This window comes from Filicampus tigris, chromosome 12 (genome assembly GCF_054856515.1).
Source record: "Filicampus tigris isolate MCC_2025a chromosome 12, RoL_Ftig_1.0, whole genome shotgun sequence".
NCBI classification, from domain to species: domain Eukaryota; kingdom Metazoa; phylum Chordata; class Actinopteri; order Syngnathiformes; family Syngnathidae; genus Filicampus; species Filicampus tigris.
The window spans coordinates 15,392,524-15,416,763 of NC_141228.1; the positions used below are offsets into that span (position 1 = coordinate 15,392,524).

A 24,240-nucleotide genomic window follows, 5' to 3' on the forward strand; every position below is an offset into this window, starting at 1 on the left:
TGCACAGGCTGAAAGAATAAACCATTCATGGGGAGCCAAACAAAGCTTCTGATTACATGGTGGCAGGGAGGGGCGGGTGCGAGGTTGTGACTCAACAACACCCCCGCTAATGATTTTAACACGCAGCTTTTCCCCAATGCAAATATAGACTCGTTCACAACTTTAGAGGAGAATTTTCCATCAGCATGTGTGCACAAAAACATAAAAATGCAAATATATGAAAGCACATCTCTAAAAAAAACAACAACAAAAAAACGGCATGCTTTTTACTGGATTGGGATCGGGCCGATAAAAAAAATCTGTTTTTTATGTGATTTGAAGTATGAAGCTCCATTATAATAGTTTTCATTATAGTTTTTTCATTATAGTTCGTTTTTAATTAGTTTTGAGTTTTGTTTTGTTTTTTAAGTTAGCTTGAATTAGTTTTAAGTGCGGGTTTTTTAGTTTTTAGTAGGTTTTTTTTAGAAAATGTTTCATTTTAGTTTAGTTCTTGTCGGTTTTAGTTGTGGTTTGAGTTGAGAAAAACATTGTTTCTTGTGTGCAAGATTAAAAAAAAAAAAAAAAAATCACAATAAGTTTTGTGTTGTGAAAAAACAAACATCCACAAATCAAATACAGGTGCTGTATAATAGTCCACAGACTTTGAAGTACAATTCGTGCTGCGCATAATACTGCTTCTTAATTTGGATGCATCACAACCCCAACGTCTCTCGTTTCCCGTCCTTCTTACGGTTAACATCCGTGCCGAAATAAATACATTTTAAATCCAATCGAAATGTATTAAATTAATTTCCAAAAATGAAAATGGACATTTCTATTTCATTAACAAAAATGTTTTCTTCAATTTTAGTTTGAGTTATTTAGTTAGTTTTCGTGAACTAAAATAACTTTGGTCTAAAGCGAGTTGAGTCACCATACACTGCTTTATCTCGCAAAAAAATATATATATATACTCCATCGACTGCTTGTGTCTCGAAACACTTGTAGTGTTGGGTCACTTGTATCTCAGCAGCAGTCTTGGAACTTTTCTGACACGCCTTGTAAAAGTGACGCTTGTTAACAGTAAGTTTGGGAAGAGAAATAAGCCTCGAGTTGTAATTGATCAGCATTTTTGTTGGTGGTGATTTTTATGGACTTTTAATTGCAATCGCGGCTGGTGCACATAAACGTTTTAACAGTTCAGTCATTCAGGTCAGCAAAAAACACGCATGTTCAACTGACCCCCGTGGAGCGCAGGTTGTTTTTATTTTCCTTCTATATACGCTATCTCCCGGAGTGATCCGGATCTCCTCTTCGCTTGAAAAGGCTGTCGGGGAGGGGCCGTAAAGATTTTACAGCCAGCCTGAGGGTAAACACGGTTTACGAGGCTTAACTAAAAACCAAGTTTCGGCCCAAGTAAGGAGAATTACCGCATTCGTACTTTACTTTTTTTTTTTTTTTTTTTTTTTTTTTTTTTTTTTTTAGATGATTCGAGATATGGTGCTTTTACTTCGGACTCTCAGAGATTAAACACACAAAAACGGACCTTGAACCTTGTGAGATTAGTGTCAGCCATAGGCGTGTCTTGCCCGTTTTGGTGCTTGAGCACCCCAAAACTGAATCCAAGCACCTCCACCCCCCTCCACACACACAAAAAAAAATTAAGATTTTTTTTTTTTTTTTTTCCAACTGTCTCCTTTTTTTTAACAAGTTATAAAAGTGTTAAAACCCTAAAGTGACCTCAGGTTCTGAGCAGCGAGTGCAAGCTGCGGAGAACTATACCTTCCAGTCGTCTTAGGTATGGCTTGGTGGTGTTAGTAGGCCTACCTTGCAAATTTCTTCACTTCTGCAACTCAATACCAATACATTATACTGGTGAACAATTTGATTAAAAAAAATCTCTTGAGTTAGATTTTTATGCGGATTAAAATTGGCAAACTGATTCCAAAATTGCAGTCCGTTTTTTTTTCCTAGCACGTCAAGTTCTTTCCCCACATCTTATTACATAATCAAAATTCCACTGATTAGCTATAGTAAGACTTGCCAGCTTGTTACAATTGGACTCATCTACAGCTATGTGGCAACTTGTTTAAGCCGTCCCAATTGAGACAATGCAGTGAGAGGTGTGTGCAGCTCCCAATAGATCAGTATTAGCAATATTTGCAAACAGAAAGCTAGCCTAGTCGGAATTAAGAGGATTAGCGCCGGCTTTTCTCTTCACCTTATAACCATGGGCATGCCGTTGTAAATTCTATTTCGTTTCATGCAAGTTTTTTTAGTTTTCCAAAGCCTTCAGTCTCTGAAAGCAAAATAAGGAACAGGGGATAATGAGCAAAACCGCCAAGCCATGGGCATAGCCGGTACATGCAGTCTCACTTGACACTGTCGGGCGCATGTGCCGTTCCCCGCGCGTGTCTCGTAAATACATTAGCATGCGGAGGGATGCTGGCTTGTGGGGATGAAAGCCCCTCAGATCAGTGGCAGTACGCTGACACCTCCGAACCTATCAAGCTGAGAAGTGCGTGTGCCCGTGACATGGGCACCTCCTCCACCGGGGAGGCTTCCGAGCATCCTTTGGTCTGGTTTTGACGTCCACGTGCGTCTCTTGGTACTTAAAACACAAAGTCTCACAGTGCATAAAAGTTCCTGTTTTTCAGTCGCTGAAAAATGAACGCTATCTTTTTTTTTTTTTAAACTATATTCAGCCGCAAACAGTTCCCAAAGCAAATTTTTAAAATTGAAAAAAAAAAAAAACCTCATCCAGCCAAAGTCCCAAACGTAGTGGGGCCATCGCTTTATGTGCATTAACTGGAAATGATTATAGTTTTCGAAATGTAAGGACGAAAGCCCTTTAAAAGGTTGAGGTGGTCGGAGGATGATTATTTTTATGAATATGGATGAGGATGGAAGGGTGCCCAGGTCACGTACGGACCAGCAAAATAGTGTTAAGTGACCATCTCTGACACACACAATGAAGCTGACAGGCTAAATGAAGCAGATCATTTCCGTGTTCCCCCCCCCCCCCCCCCAAAATTGCAGCCTTTGCCATTTGAAAATTGCATTCTGCTACATTGCGATGTCAATTTGAATTTGATTCATTGTTCTGCACTATATGACAGGGTTATGAGGTTAGGGCATCGTTTTTAATTAATATACTGCTAGGTATGAACATTTCCCCTATTTTTATGGTAATGTTGAGCTGGAACAGGGTACATCGATAATCACACAATTGGGTGATCCTGTCATCAGTGTTGGCAAAATATTGCAATAACATTGCAGCGTATCGGGATTTTTCAGCCCTGTTATTACTACAGAACCGAAAAACACCTCAGCAGCTGAAAGATTCATCACGTGCACCTCCGGAAGATTCACTGCAAGGACTGAATGCAGCCACCTGTGATCCCGACATTAATATTTCAAAAAGGGTCCTGATAAGCAGACAGGACACAGGGAATTAACTTGGCGAGTACAACTGCATAATTTATGACAGAAGGCAATGCTCAGCCTGTAATAGTGTGATTGCGGAGAAGCAAGCCAAAAAAACGTCCTCGCCCTGTTCGTTTTTATCACACTTAATAACAGCGCCATCACTCCGTGGATTCACACTCATTTAAAAAAAAAAAAAAAAAAAGTGATGGGAGAGCTATTACTTTTTGAAGCACCAAACACATCTGTTGCGTAATGTTGGACTTGAAAAGCTTTGCAATGTCATGGCCTTGAAATACTTACCCGGCAACCAATCAGAGGAAGTTGATGTCATGTCTGTACTGAATTTTGCAAAGCGACAGTTTATTTGTGTTGCCGCTTTGTGTTGAAATGGCATTTCCATTCATTTCAAAAGGAAAGATTACTTGAAATGCAAGTTGCTGGGTTTTTTTTTATCAACGTGAGTGTAGTATTATATTACACTATATTACATTTATTTTCCAAGGTTGATAGTTTTTTTAGTAGGCATACAAGACTCTGTACCGTTTCCACAGTAGAAAATCTGAGCTAAAAATGTCTGTGGCAAACTTGTACAAATCTGTTGACATTCGATTTGGCATGCCAAAGATGGACACATGCAGCGCAGAAGCTAACGCTAAGCTAATCTGTGCGTCCAACAGCGCTGCATTGCATTCAGTTTTAACACGATAGTTAAGTAAGTGTTGGGGGGGAGGGTGTTGGCGGGTCGTGGGTAACTTTTTATTAGACGACTCAAAACCAGCACAGCTTGCTGACAACACATTTTGTGACGATAGGCACCTTGCAAAAAAAAAAAAAAAGTACTTGGTTTTTGTAATTTCACACTTGATGTGTGGGCAGACACTCCAGAGACCCAAATATGTGTATACAGGCAATTAAAAAGTCACTTTCCCTGCTTTAAAGCAAAGTAACGAGTTGTTTTGATGGGCTTGTGAGTGTGTTTGCTCTGCCGTAATCAAAATGAGCGAGACTGCTGCACTCTAAACGGGAAGAAGAAGTATGCGCGTGGACACTTTTGACAGTAATCGTTAAAAATCCATAAAGTATGTTTTCATTGGTCGTTCTGCAGAGTTGACGGCATGTATTAAAATGTCAAAAAGTGCACTATATGTTGTTTGAACAGTGGAGAATGTCAATATTTGACAGGTAATGATGTATTATTGTCAAAGCTGGCCCAAGCCGATGCCCTCCATCCATCAGCGATTTACATATGCTTACAAAAGATGCATTATACCAATACTATATGCGGTGTAAGTATTGTTTTTGTCCACTTGTAGTCACCATCTTCACATTCTACGGTATTTTATCTCTGACTGAATGCATGTGACTTTAAATCTGGCTGAACCGTTCTAACGATTTCATTCTAACTATCGGTATATCAAATTAGCTAACGATGTTTACTTTACCGTAGATGTGCAGCAATTTAAGACCGTTGTACTTTGCAAAAGACACATTGCACTTTAGTTTCTTTTTACCAAGTGTGAAATTATACCAAACGTTGGATATAGTAACTGTCCAAGTGGGGGAAAAAAGTATCACCACAAAATACTGGGAAAATGTTGCAATATAAAATTAGATATGTACAATATACTGGTTAAAAATCTGCTCCATAGTAATGCTGCAAAAAGTTACTTAAAGCGGAAGTCAACCCAAACATATTTTTTTCTAGTTGAAACACGGCATTCTGATTAATTTTGCGTTTGTGGAATATACCGTAAATTAAGCAGCAAACTGCACTCGTTTTTAGCCATCTCTGGGGCGGCCATTTTGTCTTCTGTCGATTGAAAATGATATCACAACTGCTCACAACGACCAATCACGGCTGACCTGTTTTCTGAATCTGAGCCGTGATTGGTCGTTGTGAGCAGTTGTGATGTCATTTTCAGTCGACAGAAGACAAAATGGCCGCCCCAGAGATGGCTAAAAACCAGTGGATTAACACTTATTCCACCAACGCAATATTTATCAGAATGCCTTGTTTCAACTAGTGGTCTTGCATAGAACATATTCTTGGAAAAAAATGTTTGCATTGACTTCCGCTTTAAATCAATTGCTAACATGTGGGCGAAATTGCTCCCTAATGGACAACTTCAAGGAGGCTTCACGTTCAAAAAAGGCGTCTGTCTCTTCTAAACGGATCGCTCCGGAGGCAGTTCAGCAGCATTTCAGTAGACAGGAAATTGGTTTCCAGTGGTCTTTGATGCTCCTCGCCGTCGTGTTGGGACGCCCCGCTGAGACTCCATTTTCGCCATCATAAATGCATCCACTGTTAATTTGGGCCAATCGTACTAGCTCTCTTTACAAAAAAACAGATTATTACCAGCACACGCTCACTTTCCGCCGTACCCCCGGAGTGCTTTGCGTACTTTGAAGGAGCTTATCTTGGGAACGATGTGCCAGAATTCATTTCATTCACAGCAATGAAGCTGACGAGCGCATTTCAACAGGGTTTGCGGAAAAGTGGCAAAAACAAAAGTGGGTTGATTATCAAACCACTTTTTAATGCAGTAGAGCTGAGATTAAGTTCAATGTGTTCACTCTCATCTTTCCCCATTGAAAGGAATGGAAATGTGATTAATCCATTTGAGCCCCCCCCCCCAAAAAAAAAACATTTTTAATAGCACTCTACAATATTGTACTATAATATCGTAAAACATACCCTAAAAACACAATTAAATAGAATGTAAATCTACAGAGAATTATTTATTTCCACAGTTCAATGGACATTGTGCTGCTACTTCAAGAGTGATGGTAAAAAACATGAGAATATGTTGAAGTTGGAATAGTTTCAATAAGTCAATATATTTGGAAACTGGAGTTAAATATGTCACAATGTAACTGTCACAATTGTGAATATGGAAAGTTTATTGTGCCATTGGGAATGAATGGTGAACAAAACCCTCATTGGGAATGAATGGGATTTTTTTTAGGGAAAAATGTTGACTTTTGGGGGAAAAAAATATCATTTGGAATGAGAAAAATACTAGCCTCCATGGCGTAATTTTTTTGAATATGTTGAAATTGGAATAATGTGGATCGAACTAATTATGCGGAAGTAGATGCACGTCACGCATTCAGCCTTCACATGAATAATGAAAAAAGATTTTTTTATCCAATTAATTGATGGATTAATCGTTGGAATACTCAATTCTAAAAAATATTCAACAGATGCAGCCCTAGTTCAATCACTCATCATCACATCAGTATTGCATTTTTCCTTCTTTGCTTTTTTTTTTGTCGATGGTTTGAACAAAATCTTGCCAGGAATTCATTTTATTCATGTCAGTGACGCTGATGAGCGCCTTTCAACGAAAGTTGTGGGAAAGTGGGGAAAAAAAAAAAATCAATGAAGTGGGTAATCAATTGAATGCAGAATTCCAATTTTCTGATTGCAGATCAATCTGTCCATCTCATTATCAAATGATAGACAATTACCAAGCACCCATCTGCCCTCATCAGTCGGAATGTTAAACAAGCAGCGCGATGCTTGTCGGCCTCTCCATTAATTTGCCGTTCGTGTAGCTCGATTGGAGGGTGAGCATGGAGGAATAAACCCTATAAACTCAATCACAGCTGTCACGTTTGCTGAGTCATTTTTAATATATATATATTTTTTAACGGATCCCGCAGCAGCGACCTTGTTTTAAAATTGTGCGCGAGTGAAAGTTTCTTTGGATATTATAAGCCATTAGCGCCGTCACGCCGCTGATCAAAGCGACGGTAGCTAATAGAGGCGATGCAGAGAGAGGATTAATGGCTAACAAAGAGGATTATCTTTTTCCTCTCTACCTTCCCCGGCAAAATTTCCCTCTCATCTTATTATCGGACAAGCGTGGAGTACGGCACGCCGGCCTGTTGGCTTCTATCTCATTTTAATAAGAGAGCACCAGAGAAAGGAGTGGAACCTGTTGCCTTTACTGTCGCACTACATCTCATTCACGGAACTCCCAGACTTTCGTCATTGATTTCTTCCACATGGCTCGTCAACTTCTCTTGTATAATGTACTTTTGAGGTATATGTTTCCGAATTTGCGCAGTGTAGCGGTCACTTTTGTAGTGGACTACATCATGTATTGAACCACATGAATAGAAAGGCAAACAAAAGAACAAAATCATCAAATCTCACCGGAGACAATCGGCCTAATGATATGAATGGCAAGCAAAGGGGATTGGCTTGATGAGCCGGACTCAAGCGTGCGTGTCACATAATTGACTGTGACCGAGGCCCGCGTCACCGGATTTGCTGATGAAGGACTTAATTAAAGCTGAAGAGGACATTGATTGACCAACAAGGCCAGTTGATTCATTCAAGTTCCACTCAATAAAGACTTGCGACTTTGTTGCGAGGGCGTGAACTCTCATCAGTAGTGTGGCGAATCCGATCGACTTGGCTGTCAAATAGAATACGCCAAAAGATATAAAGAAAACATTTATATTTCAGTGGACTGCGGTTCCACTTAAAGTGTAATTCTACCTGAACGTTCAGTGAGGACGTATCTGACTTAGTTCACCTCGAAAAAACACCATTATCACGTCACAATTACAGAAATCATCAAAATGCAAAAAATGGAATATAACAGCATGCAAGTGCACGTATCCTCTAGGATTACGTATACAGTACATTATACTTACCAGATATCTGATTATGAATCTATTCAGTGCTCTGGTCCTGTGAGGACGAGTTTGAAATCAAATTGTTGAAAGAAACAGTCCTATTGTTTATAGCACTACTGATTCTTAAGGTTAGATTAGGTTGACGTGGCAACGCATAGAGAGTTGAGAATGTTGTTGAATGTTGTTACACAATTTCATGGAAGAAATATTGGAATTTCAATGTTGACCGCCGGCGCCGACCACTTTGAATTAGTCACGAAGCAATCAGAAGAAGTGTATGTTTTTACTCGCGGTAGCTAATAAGCTAACATTAGCGCATTATTAACTGTTGGGAAAATGGACAGACCAGGCTTTGCTTTTCAAACAATTGACACAAAAATGTTAATTTAGATAAGATTAAGTTATAGTGCAAACTCAGTGAATGCCATTCTCACCGGAGCTAAATTTACAAACTATAAAAACTAGTATGCTAGCTTGATGTTAGCAGCCTTACTAGCATGAAAAAGAGCCGCAAGCAACGCTGTAGTTTTCTTTGATAATAGAATCGAAGGCCTTTTCGTGTCATTGTGCGGTACAGATACAACAGAGTTGGGTATTTTCATTCACTTCACGTGTTTTGTATTATTCTTGTGTCCTTGCACTAACAATAGCCAATTATTTTAAATTAACCCACCATACTTACAGTGTTCCTGGCAGTCACAACAGCCAATCAGGAAGGAGCTGTTTAAGAAAAACTTCACAATGTGTCTCTTCTCCTTGGTAGAGTCCTTGAAAGTGTTGCAGGAGGGCTTTTTTTTTTTGTATTATTGGTTAAAGATTATTGTGTGGGTATGCATTATGCTTAGCTTATTACTGGGGGCATGTTGAATGTCATTGCAATTATAATAAACTACCATTGAATCTTTACATTCACAGGTCATGTACATGGAGAAGGTTTTATTGTTTGTGAAAAGTTTCACGTACAGACATAATGTTTAAAAACAATCATTATATTTTGTACAAATGACCTTTCTGACCCCTCTAGCGACTACCTTTCTAAAACGAAAATGAAATTGCAGCAAATCTAGCGGCTTTGCGTGGTTGTTATTGGAGACTGTGACCACCTCCAGTGCAGGAAATGTTCACCCCCTCCGCATCCAAGCAGTAAATAAATGGCACGTACCCAAAGCCACCACTGCCTAATTTAACCATATCTACCCGTGCTGCTCGCCGAGTTGAGGTGTTGAAGTTTTAAGTTCTTGTCACATTATTGTTACTCATTAGATTGTTACCACTGATATGAATAGGTAGATATGACATCCCTCTTTTGAGCTGGTCTTGACAAAAAAAAAAAACCACATATATTAGCAAGTTAGCAAGCAACTTCTTCTTCAATGACCATGCCTTGCCTTTGACGGGAAAGTCGCCCCTGCCAACATGTCAGCCTCGCTGGCACAGCAGTGTGCCAGGCTGCGACAGCACGCCGGCGTATCTTGTGGTCCTATCTGATCATCTGTATGCATTACGCTACCCCCTTTTTACAAAATTCCATTTTTGAACAATTCACGGATGCTCATGTTATGAAAAGGAAAGTTTCAATCAATTGAAGGGGTAAAACATTGACCCACTGAACCATTATCGCCTGGTATCTTGTTCCTTTCTTCTCTTCAGTGATATCCTGTAAATGGCGATTTACTATTTGGCAGTGACAATTTTAGAACAGTCTCTCTGAATGCCTGCGAGCACTGTTTGCCTCTATTAATGTAATAATCTAACAACGATTAGTCTGTTTGTCTAGGGCCTCATGTGTTGGAATGTCCCCGGCCTGGGAAATCGTCTTTCTGCTTCCCGGGGCGCATTCTTTTTGTGTTTGTTGTTGTCAGTCCCATGAGTTCAGCCCGTCTTCGGGCATTTCCCTAATTGATCCCTGACATCCTGTCTTATCTTGCCGCTTGATCCGTATCCGCTATAGTACCCGTAATGGTTCTCTCAAGAGGGAATGTATACAAATCCAAGAAACGCCATGCATCTATAAAAAGAGACAACGTAAAGCCGGCTCAAATGTAAAACGGCATGCGGGATGAAAACATCCTAATGAACGCAACGATTGTTTCTTCCCTATAAAGCTAATGTTGTGAGACATGCTAGGGTAAAAAAGCCACTCTCAATCGAGAAGACGGTTTATAAGAGCTATTAAAATCACTCTCCACTTTATGTAATGAAAGTCATTAACCAGCGCAACCTTGGCTGGAGAGCTTGCAACTACGGTATTCCCACCCACACAGTGTGAATGACCTAACTTCTGTGTTCTTAATACAGGATGCAGTTTGAACAGAGGTGGCTAAAGTACTCACAACGTATTTCGGTAGAAGTAAGGCGAGTTTATTTGGAGAGCACAATTCGTACACAAGGACATTCAAAGTGCTTTACAGCCGCATGCAATTGAACAAAAGTAATCACGATGCTGATATTGTTGATTTGACGTGGCTGTTAAAATTCAGGCCTGAGTCCAACATTATTAGCTTTCTAATTTGATTACCGCGTTTTATGGAGTGTCTTAATGTAACTGATGACACGTTCTCTTTGTTCGTGGGGGGCCACAAAGAATGATTTCAGTTTTGTTTGAGTTTAGCTGGAGAAAATTTTGCATCTACACACAGATCTGTTCAATACCGTGATGGAGTAAATCAACCAGTCCATGTTCACCTGCCATTAGTAACCACACTGTAGATCTGAGTCCCATCTGCATAAGTGTGGAAGCATGTAGAGATTGAACAATTGGGGTCCTAGGATTGACCCCTGGAGAACCCAACCAGGTTGTAGTCATTTAGACTGAGAGACAGTTATCAATTTCAACGAAATGTTGTCATCGAGATAGTACTTGAACCAGTTTAGAGCAGTATGTGAGATTGCCAAACAGTGCTCTAACCTCTGTGTAAAAAGAAAAAAAGACTACTTAAGTTCAAAAGTACTGAGTGAAATGTAAGATGGACAATTTTTACTCATGTTGGCGCGGCAATGCGTTCACCGTGAATATTTCTTGTAGCCGGGAGCAGCAAAAAATTCTCTTAACTAAAGCCATGGATGGGGATAATTTTGCTCCTCCGAATCTTTTGCCATTGTCATCAATGCTCCCTGGTTCACGTTCCTCCATAATACTTTAATCAATCAATAAAGCTGCAATTGACCTTTTTTTTTTTGCATCATGTCATCTTTCGGGGAGGTTGAAAAAAGTAGCAAGCCTTTCTATGATCAAGTGAAGAGTTGAAAGTCCAGATTCTTGAAGTTGTTACTTCCCATCACTGGGTTGAGATGGTTGTGCTTGTTGACTGATTAGCTTCTCTGTGCATTTTTCTCACCAGGATTACTTAAAGAGACGTTCATCAAGGAGCCAGATGGCCTGGTATCCGTCAACCTGCTAGTGGTGTCGGCCGTTTCGGCCTTCGCCACCGGCGCGGTCTTCTCCGGCCTTGCCGTCTGTTGGATCATGAGTCACCGTCACCGCCACGGCCGAGGAGCCGGCGCCAAAGGGGCCCGCCGCAAGAGTGAGAAAGAGCAGAGCATGCTCGGGCCCGGCCGCAGCGGCTCGGTGATGAGCGTGACCAGGACCAGCGGCGGCGAGCGGCACAACTCTCAGGTGGACAATCCATTTGTCGCAGCCAACGGATGGCCCAAAGGTGACATGGACCCCGGCTTACTGCCCACGCCTGAGCAGACCCCGCTGCAGCAGAAACGAGTCATGCGCCTGCCCGACGCCGACTGGGACCAGAGCCAGACCTTCCTCACGGCCGTCGGGCCCCCTTGCCCCAACAACTCGGTCATCTACCTGAGCTCCAAATTGCTGCAGGGAGGCGGAGTTGGCGGAGGAATGGTCCGGATCGACGAGCCGGGCGAGGTTCTGCTGCCCCCGCATGCCGAGCGCCAGCGCTACCTGATCTTTTCCGCCCAGCGGGGCGGGAACGGCGCCGGCCGTCCGGCAGGCGCCCTGAGGAGCTCGGCGGGGGACTACATCTACCCGACCACACCGCAGGACTCTCCAGACCGGCGACGGGTCGTCTCAGCACCCACTCCCCACATGGACTACGGGGAACCTCGCTGGAGCCACGAGGCGCTCAACTACAACGGCAACAACGGCGTGTCGTACCACCCCCAGCGCCAGGGCCTCGTCAGGCCGGAAATGCACGGGCATCGAGGGGGGCTCGGACAACTGGCCGACTACAGCCACCTTCTTGTAAAGAGCGAGAGAACCCCTAGTGTCCAGTGAGGTAACTGAAAGCTCTCTGACCGACCCATTCCCTCCTGCAACTGGAAGCAACCAATCCGCCGCCCCCCCCTCCCACACCCCACCCCAGCAACCCCTTACTTTCCCTGCCTGTCCTCTCTCACCGTCATTCAGCGTTCTGACGTCATTCACTGAAGAGAGAGATGAGAGGCAAAAAGGGGCACTCGTACTGAAAGGTGTGCCCGTTCCTCTGCTGTTTGGCGCAGCCCTCTCGCTCTGACAGCGGTACAGCCAGCGCAGTGTCGGACGCAGTTGCGCTGATGTGTAGGGGTGCTCAAGGAAGTGGAATCTCGGGGGGGGGGGGCAAAATGACAGCGTGGAGACAATGATGGACAATTTTGACTTGCAGAGGCACAGTTGGGGATGCCTCCCTTCGCCACCTTGGATTTGTTTCAAGTGTATATTTGAGTTTGTGCTTTTTGTGCTTTTCCTGCCCCTCGCCTCGCCCACTCTTTGACTATTGTAGCTGCGCAGGAAGGAGCTGTGCGTGTGTTTGCGTGTGCGATTAAGCGTCAACTTTATCACTCCCCTAACACGTTTGAAACCTGAAGTCAGTGAATCAGCAATCGCGTTTTGATATTGAGAAGACGGACTCCTCACTGAAAGCAGCAGGTTGGGGGGGGGTCGGTTGCAGCAAACTAGCAGTGGGCCTCCGACGTTTGCAAATATTTATGGTCGTATAGTCTATGGACACCCACGGAGGAGCATATTGTACGTCTATGTCGGGGAGAAGGAGCTAGTATTTAGAGACTGAAGGCAAACGGCTGCGCGGATAGCGAGTGGACATCATCGATTAGTTGACGTTGACTCGGCTGTCATCAGCTACTACAAAAAAATCTGAGCTTGCTCAACCCTTAGTGTGTTTACATGTGAATGGCCTTTACAAGTGTCTCATCTTAACTGTGACGTATCACTGTCAGGAAAAGGACGTAGGGCTGGGCATACGGTTACATTCCCTTGATCAGCTATGGAGAAAATGAAGAATACCGTCCCGACTCGCTTGCTGCATGTTCTGAACTCCTGCTTCCATGACCTAGGAGGAGTTATAGTGCCAAAGCGTGGATGAAGCTCAACTTGCAGTGTTATTTCGACAGCGAATTAGCGCCGACTGAATCAACAATGCATTATTTGTTGATTCATCAACAGTCATTTCCACCTCACTGAATTCTTAACAATCAATGAACGGAATCATTTGGATTACGCCCATCCCCAAGCAGAAGTAAACATTGCGCCCCCCTTGTTATTAGCCATCTGAGTGAACTTGTGAACCTTGAACCTGTATGCCCGTTTAAAAGCTTAAAATGCGTGAAGCAGAGCAATAATGAACAAGAATGAAACTAAAATATGATTTTCCGATCTCTGTTTTCTGAAAAAAGAGCTTTTTTGGAAAAGGAACAAAGCCTCCTTTCCCCTTTCTCACTGACCCCCTCCCCCCTCCCCCACAACGGGTCTCGTCTGACCTGACCTTAAGCCTCGCGAACGTGAGCCGCGGCCGTCCGGTGCCGTCTGATTCGGGCCGCTCGGGAGCTCCATTCAGGCCACTTGTTGCCAACACTGAGGCTCTTTGTGCGCTAACAAATAGCCGTTAAGAGTCAGGGAGCTGGTCTCACAGAATAGCAATGAGGAAGGGCAAGCTGATCCATCCGTCTTGGGAGATAAGACAGGACCCATCCCAGCCAGTGGTGGCCTAAACAATATCACAAGCACTGATCTGCATTTGCAACCGAATATCTGTTCCATAAAATTGCTTAAATGAATTCCCATGCATCTATTCTCTTTATTTGGGAGCGCTTCTCTTCTTTGCACTGCTTTATGGTAGCGGTAAGTGTCTGTGGATGTTACATTTGTCCACTCAGATTTCAGCATCTCCGTTGCCATGTCAATCTAATCTGTCCAGGGACTTCAGAATTAGCCATGCCGGACGGCCCATGAAACTTAAACTACAGTGGTGCCTCGAGATACGAGTAATTCGCTCTGTGACCGCGATTGTCTCTCAAAACATTTGTCTCAAATCATCTTTTCCCTTTGGAATGACTTCAAATGCAATGAATCCTTTTCAGTCCCCCCACAACGCCAACATTTGTTTTTGTGTTTGTTGTTGGTTTAATAAGAAAAAAAAAATGCACTCAGCAGTATTGCACTGTATAAAAACAAACACACAGTAGCAACATTTCTTCTCCAAATGTCACGACTCGCGACGCCGATTCAACAAACGTAAACGCCCCCAAGACGCTTAGAGACGGGTTACGACACTACGACGGTGGCCACTACGCTAATCAGACGGCGCTTATAGACGCAACGACGCTTAACGACCTCCGACGTCGGTTTGGTGTATCAGGGCCTATACACAGATCGGATCGGCTGGATCGGATCGGCACATATTTTCCAAATTCAGTGATCGATGAAGTCATAATTTGCCCATTAATCAATGACGTCATTGATCAGATCCGCAAAATAAGGCAACCACAATCGTACGACTGTAGAGTAAACAAATTGTGTGGATAGATTGGATAAATGAGTCCATCTTCAGATCGGATCGGTGAATGGTTGTTTGTTTGTTTTTTTTAAACTTGCTGATTGGTGATCGGCTCCAAAATCCTGACTGTGTAAAGCCTAATCGCTACCAACTGACATTATCCCTCCACTGCCATTGACCAATGTGACTTGATGGTGGCCAGATGCTGTGAAGTTTGCTGCCGCCATCTAGTGGTGGGGGTCTGAAGCACGCCTGCACTGTATTGTTGGTTTCGTTAGCCAATCAGGGCTCAGCTTCATCCTAAAATGGCCATGCCGCTTCTCCTCGATGACATCAGCATTTTTCTGTCCTCTGATTAATTGGCCTGAGCAAAACCTGTTACAGCAAAGTAGAAAAAAAAAAAAAAAAACGCCTGTAGCGGTCTGCGCGCATTAATACGTTTAATAATCAGCTTCTCTGTTAATGTATTTTTCTAAAATTGCACCTTGACATCGGCGGTATTAAGAGTCAGGTACCCAATGTGTGATTCGGTGGTTTGCTGCCGCGCTGGTAACCGTCATCCCTTGTGGCTTCATAACTCAGCATGCGCTCGTAACAAAAGAGGCATACAGAAGACAGATGGCCACTTTGTTTGGGTCTGGAGGCTCTCACCGCACTCCAATGTTTTTTCTTTTTTTTGTCTCGCTCTCATGCCGTGTAGACGGATCTGTTCATCTAGGTCGCGATGGCGCATGATGTCCATTTCTTTGTTTGCGTGGCCATTATTCTGGTGCTCATGTCGAGCGAGGCTCTGATCCACGTCATTTCTTTATCTCACCCCCTTTTGTATTCCAACCCCATGTCCGTCACGAGTCGTTGATGTTGTGCAACATCCCATCGGACACAAAGTCACGCTTTGCCATCGATCTGTAGTTATACACTAATCATGGAAGCAGTTTGAAAATAATAATTCAAAATAATTATTGCAAATTAATGCAAGGTTATTTTAAGAGGAAACAAAAACTTCCACTTCCGGGTCGTTGAAATATATACGCCGGTAAGTGATTATTACGGTCTAAAGATGTCCCACACAAGGGCATACTTGCATACAAAGGGATAAGGTACTAAATGTTAACAGTTAGTTAACAAAACAAAATTGCTATCCCAGATTATACACACAAGACAGGCTGGACGTATTTCTGTCCGTCGCGTCCTGACTCCTGTGGCATTATCCATGGTATTACATGTGTTGAACCACTAGAGGGCAGAATATGCATGTGCAATGTGACTACTGGGAAGCACATGAAAAGCCTTGTGCAGGCAATTAATGAAGGCGGCTCCGTAGAAGAGAACATGCGGTGGTCTGGCTTTTTAAGAGAACCCAACACTACGCGTTCAGTCGGTACTTGACCCGGTTAGGGACGAATAGAGGGACGGACAAAACCCCACTTGTGTCCTTGCTTAGTCCGTCCTTTTCAAAAGACTTCTCATCCTCTGTCCGTCCGTCCACAAAATGGGCGTCCATGCGGGACAGGTGGACGGAGCGTTTCGTCCCTGGAACAGAATGTCCAGGTCAGTAAAGATTTTCCGCCCAAGAGAAAGAAGAAAATTTTTTTCCAGGGAAAATGAAGTAGACCCTTGATTTGCTTTACACACACAAAAAAAAAAAAGTATTAAAATGAACAAACCATGAATATCAAATTTAAAATTGAACTTTTTCTTTTGACATCAAAGTTCTTCTCTCTATTAGTGTCTCAAGAGTGTCGGAGCAAATAGCCGGCGGTGCTGTCTGAGAAGGATGAAAGCAAGGACAGAGAAAGACGAGGATGAGGAAGAGGTCAGGCGGGGCGAGCATGTTTAAGTCGCAGCATTAGCGCTCCAAGCAGGTCATTAGCGTCGGAGCGCTCGGTGTCCCCGCGTCAGCGCGGCCCCGAGTCGTGCTCGGCCATCCGTGTCCGTTAAACATGCCCGATTAGCTCCGGTACACGGTGGCGCTCTGACGAGCCCGAGAAAATCACTGCAGACACTTCCGCCCCCTCGAGAGCGACCTCCGCGATCACTCGAGAGGAACCAGTCGCACATCAGTGACATAAAACACACACGCAGGGAAAAGGGCTACTTGCATCTTCTTCTTTAGTTTAAGACAGTTGAAACCACTGTCCACTATTTGACAAAATGCTGCCTCTTGTCAAGTGAGTGGATTTTTGCTTGCAAGTCAAAGCTAAAAACCCAAGTTGAGTACGACTCATGACGCAAAACTCAACCAAGTCAGGTTATTCGTATCTCAAGGCGCCATTGTACTTCAAATTCAGAATGAATGAAGAGATTCAGGTGAAGCGTCATCCTTCACGCCGCCGCCGCTTTCTTTTTCGTCCTCATCCGCTTGCCACCACCTGCCTGTTCGCTTGTATTGTGTTGTCGCCCCACAAATACTTTTGTTAACATGAAAACCTGTTTTTGTGTCCCCCAAATTGACAGAACATGGTCAAAGGCTGTTGTGTGCCAAATTGCTTTGCTTGTATCGCATTGTGCACACGCACCAAAAACACATTATGGCCTTGGCCCGGCCTTGGCCCGGCCTGTTGCTATTGATCAGCTTGTGTGTTGTTGTTGTTCATGTGAAGAACTTTTCAAAAAAGATTAAAATCAGGAAGTTGGTCCATGAAAACCGCTTACAGATGTTTTTTTTTTTTTTTTTGTAGTCGACGCTAATGTAGTGTAAATTGAGTCGAAGTCAATTAATCAATATTTTTTCAGCATGGTAAAGCAGTCCTCAAACTTGTTTCATGAAAAAAATAAAATTCCCTTCTTTTGAAGACTTGAACAACAATAGGGATTAAAACCTGTCAGAAATATCCAAAATCTATGAGTAATGAACGGCCTCCCTAAAAAGATTTTTAATTGCAAATAGATGCCACGAGGCTACGTCCTGACTAAATGAAGATCCTCCCCTCACTGCAGCATAGCTCCTTGGTGCCAAAGCAATATTTAAATACTAGACAGGGCTTTGGCCCGAGCACAAAAACAGCAAATAGGCAAATAACTGGACCGCCCTCCCGCTCCCCCCAAACAATTGTAAATTTGTGAATCGCAAATACACAAGGGAAAGCCTTCAGATACAAGATAACTTGTTCAATGACTACGCCCGTAAATCAAGACACTCACATCTCAAATCATATTTCCCCAAGACAACCAAAAATATAAAAAAGGAAAATAGCACTGTATAAAATTGTACTTAAAAAAAAAAACATACAGCAATGATGTAGAATGTAAAGAGTTTACAAACAGTTTTTGTGATTTTTTTTTTTTTTCTTAGATTCATGCCATTGTGCTGCTCCTTCTGGTGTTCGCGCCTTGGCCACCTTGATCAGTATAATCCAAACATGCTGCTATACTGTAGTACACGGAGACAGTGTCAGCCCCTCAGTAAGCTGCAATAACATTAGCTGATCTTCGCATTATCTGTCTACATGCGTTGCACCACCGTTTGTGTTAAAATAGCTGTTACTTAAAGATTATCACACTCAGCACTGATGTTATTGGTTAGCCCTTCTATAGCATTTCCCATTGTGTGTTAGCATTAAGATAACAGACTTTAAGGTGAAGTTATGTGGTTGTCTTAAATACATGTAATTAGTTTGGTTTTGTGTTTAGTTTGACAGTTAAATTCAGTGAGTGGCAATAAACATGTTGTAGACCAATTTTTTGAAGACGTCTTCAAAAGCTGTTAAACTGCTGCTCGTTGAGAAGTGAGTTGACTTCACTGCCACCATTAAGCGCTTGTATCTCAAATATTTGCTGGAAAGCCAAGAAAAAAATGACAACGCTTGAAAGACAGTCGGGTCACACATATTTCAAGGCACCACTTTATGTCCCCAGAAACAATAGAAGGTGATGTGTGTGTGTGTATATACGGTATATATGTATGTGCATATATATATATATATATACACATATACATACTGTACATATATATGTATATATATATGCACACACACATGTATGTGTATTCAGTATATGTATACATATGTCTATATGTATACGTACATATGTGTATGTATGTCTATACATACAGTATATACAGAATTGTGTGTGTGTGTGCGTGTGAAAGAGAATGTGGGTTTATGAGATTGTGTACACGTGAGCAATAGGAATTGACAAACAATCTGCTTTTTTTCCATGTAAAATTGATGTTTTTAATCTGCACTGATCCACATTTTTTTGTCATGTTTGTTTTTCTATGCTTTGTGAAATTACGTGGAATTGAATTATAATTCTTCTGTTGATATATGCTTTGGTGGGACAATGAAGGTGAAGACTATCACGTTAGGGTTCGACAATGAAGTTCAATGGGGGTCACACGGACCTCATAAAACGGGGGAGCCTCCTCTGACATCCCCCCAGCTGTCAATCACATGAGAAGCGACCATGTGTACATATTCTTGATTCTTTTTGTGTAACTTAAGTGCAGTAGCTGCATGTCCACACAGCCTCTGTTTGTGCGTGTGCGTGCGCGTGTGCACAGAGGTAGCCACGCGTGTGAATTTGTACTGTACGTTCAAGTGCGCGCTTGTTTCCGCAAAAGTCACACGTGCATGCGCCACCTCACGACTGCACAACACCCATTTGCACTACGTTCCCTTACAAAACATTACACTACACTACATTGCAATAGAAAATAAAATGCATTACATTGCACTACTCTACCCCGCATTACATTACAATACATAACACTGCACTACAATACATAAGAAAAAATAATCTACTCCATTGCAACACCTTACATTACAGTACAATGACTAATGCCATGACATTACACAATATGAAATGGCATCATAGTACATTAAATTACATTCAAAACACTACGTTGCAACACATTACACTACACTACACAGTATTACAAAACATCATAGTATAATATTTTGTACTCCACTGCACGCCATTACATTACCAAACGCTGTACTAAACATTACATTATATTACAAAATATGGCACTAAATTTCTTTACAATTAGGGCCGGGTTTTTGTTTTTAGGCCGATGCCAATTCCGATATTTGGCCAAATACATTCCGGTAACCAATCAATCGGCCAATTAATTTAAAAAGATACATAATGACTAAAATAACTTGCTATTTTTACTTTGTTTACAATTTTGAATATTATCTTTGCCTTATGTTGTCATGTGTTAAAGTGGGGCAACTGGCTGATTATTTAAAGCCCCCCCCCAGCCCAACCCCCCATCCCCCGGACTGTAGTACACGGACACAGTTTGAAAAGGGCTAATATTGGCAGAATCGACCGGCTGATTGATTGATTGATTGATTGATTGGGCTCTATTACATATTACTCTATATATCTGTATACTACATTAAATAACAGAACATTAAATTGCATAATAGTACATTACACAACACATCACCACATCTCTATATTGCAACACATGACATTATATTACATTACACTACACGGTTTTAGTACATCACATTACACAACATTAAGTTGCATAATACATATTACATAGCACTGTAACATTACACTAGATTACACTATATTGAAATACATTACACAACACCACTACATTACATATTACAAAATATTACACAACACCGCTCTGCATTACATTATAAAACAATAAACAGCTCTACAGTACACTAGACGTTACATGACGAAATATTCAATAAAACTGCTCTACATTACATTATGCTACACATTATACTGAATTTCATTTCGCCACACATCAGCACACTGCATCAAAAAACAACAGGACATTACATGACACACATTTGTGCACCATTCTCCACATTGTCCCAAGCTCTGCCTGTCACTCCGCATGGAGACTTGACTCTTGTCAGTTTTCTTATTCTCAATAAACCACTCGGACATTGAGCTTTTTTCCTTGTCATGATCAATCTCGATCAGTCTACGCAATAAACAAGGTATACTTTATCACATATTGTTAATGTTTAATAATGTAAACGGGCATTGTTAGAGGGATAGGGTTGGGGAAAAAAACAGTTTGCCACGTTTTACCTTAAGTTATTAGGCAGTTGGAAGAATATCGACAAGAAGGAACTCGTCATCGCTTTGAAAAAAACAACAAATAAAAAAACCCTACACTGTTGTGTTGTAATACTAATTTTAAACACGAGATGCCAGCATAGGCACGCGTGTGCGTTTTCCCCCCTTATGCTTATTTTCCCATTTGGATTTGCCAGGTAAGTTTATTTACTAAATTCACATACCACTTGTACTTATCGAATAATACTTACCTGGTAAACTTAGTCAAATCAACTCAAGCCCTGTTCTGGATCCAAGCAGATTGGAGCTCTAATCTTGTGGTGCTGCAGATGAAAATGAAATTAAAGACGAAATTGATTTGAGATTGACTTGAAGTCATGCTGGAGGATTGCGTAAGAGATGTCAAGATGTCGTGTGGGAAAACGTCCAGATGGCGCTTAAATATGGAGATCAGAGATGTGAGGCGCAGAAGCTGCTGCTCCACACGTCACCACTAGATGGCAGAAGAAGCCAACTAAGCACATGCTTCTGGCCCAGCGACATTAGTTCAAAAATTGGAGCGACATGCTGTTTGGGACCTGACCTTCTGTATAAAACATCCTAGAAAATGGTGTTGTTTTGTACAAAACAAAGAAAAGTTGTTTCAAATTTACCCATTAAAATTATTTATTTCGCCAAGCAGTTTTAAGGGTGTGCAAGATTTTTGTGGGAAAACAAACAAAAAATGTATATTTCTATTAGTTTGAGTATTCATTTTTAGTAGTTGAGTAGTTGTAGTGTGCAATATTTTAAAACATAGTCACTGCTTATGTTGTAATAAAGTAAAAAAACTACAATTGTCAAATCACTGTTTGACCTTCCTTCTTCTGGACAGACGTACAGCATTGAACCCCGAAAGCTCATGTATGATAAGTATCAAAAATGAAAATGAAGGACATGTAATATGCTAAGAAGACTCTACACTGCCGGAAGTTTGAGTGAAGAATCCGAATTGAAACTCCGTCTAATTTTGAAATTCAACACATTATAGACATTTTTGTGTTATTTTCCAGCTGGAAAGATCAGTCTAGTTCATATATTATCAACACATCAAGCCATCCAGCATCCATAACCCGGTTGCAGACCTCCGCACCTGAACCAACAATCGGTGAGTGAATGCATGTGAATGTGAACCTGCTTTTGAATTTATGAAAGTAAACCATTGGAATCTTGGAAAAATGGCATAAACAGAGCCTGCGACGATAGATGCAGTATTTTGGGTGGATGATGTGGCATTCGCTGCTCGTAGCGGTGTATCTTAAGCCTCAAATTTTGTCCCACAACAAAAAATGAACTAAGATTTTTTTTTTTTTTAAATCAATCAAGTTGATGCACTTTTACCACTTAGTGCCGTTGTGTTGAAATGGACAGCTAATGCTTCCGTGCAGAAGGAACTGGTCAGCCACAAAAGTAAATTCAGATTAATATCCACACAGTTTAGCTCACCGTTTTATTTACTCTTTTTCTTTTTTTTATTGCATCACTCATTGATCCAAAACATTTGCAATAGAGTTTAAGACAATTATATAATCACAGGCTTTTGCTTTTGTGAAGTATTAAAGTATTAGAAATTGCAGTGTTTTATGTTAACTTTTTTTTTTTTTTTTGCGCAATAAATTAGTGATTGAACAGGATTTTAGAGTGGTGTTGATGTCAGTGGTATATAATTGCTATATACTATGGTATATTGCAATATATGGTATTCTACCGAATGGAATAATGTAGAATTTGGTAACTCAAGCAATTTTGAGTTTTGATTTCCTGATTTTGTAGACGTGAGGAGTCAAGTAGTCATGTACTAGTGCACCCTACTACAGTTGACTCTAAAGGTCCAAGCTAGATTCGAGCACATTTCTCCGCCTGTCTTCTGATCTACGGTAAACCTGAGGAAGAAAACCTCAGCACACGCGTGCGTTTCAAGCGCAATGTCTGATTACAGCAAGCAGCTTGTCGTACCCGTGGAGGTGTAATTGGAATAATCAGCAGGGTGTTAAAGTAGATGTTTTGGCCTAATTACCTAATGATAAGGATGTACAGCTGCACACTGACAAACAGTGACATAACAGGCATGCTATAGGAACCGATGTGTTGGGACAACTGGCTACATCTGATACCTCAGGGGACTAAAAATGGTAAAAACTACTCAAATGACCAGACAACAATACACCTGAACAAGATGCGATGGCTCAAGAGAGCTGATTGGTTCACCCAATCACATCAGGGATTATGACAACAAGGAAGAAAAAAACAAACAGTCACGACATGAAAAAGTTAAATCGTAATTTAAAGTTGAAGACAAAAAGATGAACAAAATACCTATCATAACAGAATTGTAGTGCTGCTGTAGTCAGGTGTAGTCAGTAAATGGGGGGGGCCGCTCGATCATTGCCAACAGCCTCTTCTCTCTTTTTGTGTCATTCTCCTTCTTCCTCAACAATTTTATGATTTTGTGGCTCACAAAAAAAACAACAGACAGTACAGTGTATTTTGTATACCGTACTTTCCGGGCTACAAGCCGCACCGTTATATAAGCCGCACCCACTCTATTTTTAGAAAATTTGGGAAAAAACGTATATAAGACGCACCTATCCATGCTGAAAACCTTTATATTTACTGCATTTACAGCACAATTATGAACTGCAAATGTATGTAACTGAGCAGATTCTTTCCTAACAGTGCCTTTTAACACTGCAGCAACGTTGCTGATTAAAACGGAACAGAACCAAGAGAAAATAAACAGTACTATCGTCATTTCACTGCCGGCTGCCACACCAGTTTTTCAGATAATGTCCACCAAACTCCACCATCTATTGTTCTACTACATTCTACATATGCACATGTCTTGTTTTATGTTAATCAAGTCAGCCAATCTAACACACGACATGCTGCCAACTGTACTAAATCAACAATTGCATTTCACATCGAAACAACAGAACATACGTAGCATCAGCCAATCGCATTCATGTGCACTTCAGGGACCTCTCGGAAAACATAAAATCAAAGAATTACAGCACCTAATGCAATAACCTAATGCATAGCGCCCTCGCCTGTTGAACTCCTCCACCTGCAGTCACAACCACCAGATAATGGCAAATGTATTGTATTGAATTGTACTCATTCCGTGTCATTCCGGTTAGAGCGCCCCGAGCGGTGAAAGAAAAATCCACAGAATAGCCGCACCAGACTATAAACTCAAAACCTAGGAAAAAAGTCGCGGATTATAGTCCGGAAAATATGATATATACGTACAGCCTCAAACCCTTACACAGGGTCGCATTTGTTGTTACAACGCATCTGTAGAGGGGCTGGGTGATTATCGTGAAAAACAAAATCACAATTATTTTGATTCATATTGAAATTACCATCAATAAATTGATTATTCATTTTTCATTGATTTTTTTTAATTATT

General features: G+C 41.5%; 1 protein-coding gene across 4 annotated transcripts in view; it reads left to right on the forward strand.

Annotated features, from left to right (window-relative positions):
* Positions 1-20,660, forward strand: part of sema6bb (sema domain, transmembrane domain (TM), and cytoplasmic domain, (semaphorin) 6Bb) — a 167,001-nt gene extending 146,341 nt beyond the window's left edge. For all 4 annotated transcript variants that reach the window (XM_086046638.1, XM_086046637.1, XM_086046639.1 and 1 more), the window contains one exon: positions 11,400-20,660. In XM_086046638.1, the coding sequence (XP_085902764.1) occupies positions 11,400-12,301 (902 nt within the window). In that variant the 3' untranslated portion in view covers positions 12,302-20,660. The remainder of the gene's footprint in view (positions 1-11,399) is intronic.
* Positions 20,661-24,240: the final 3,580 nt, after the last annotated feature.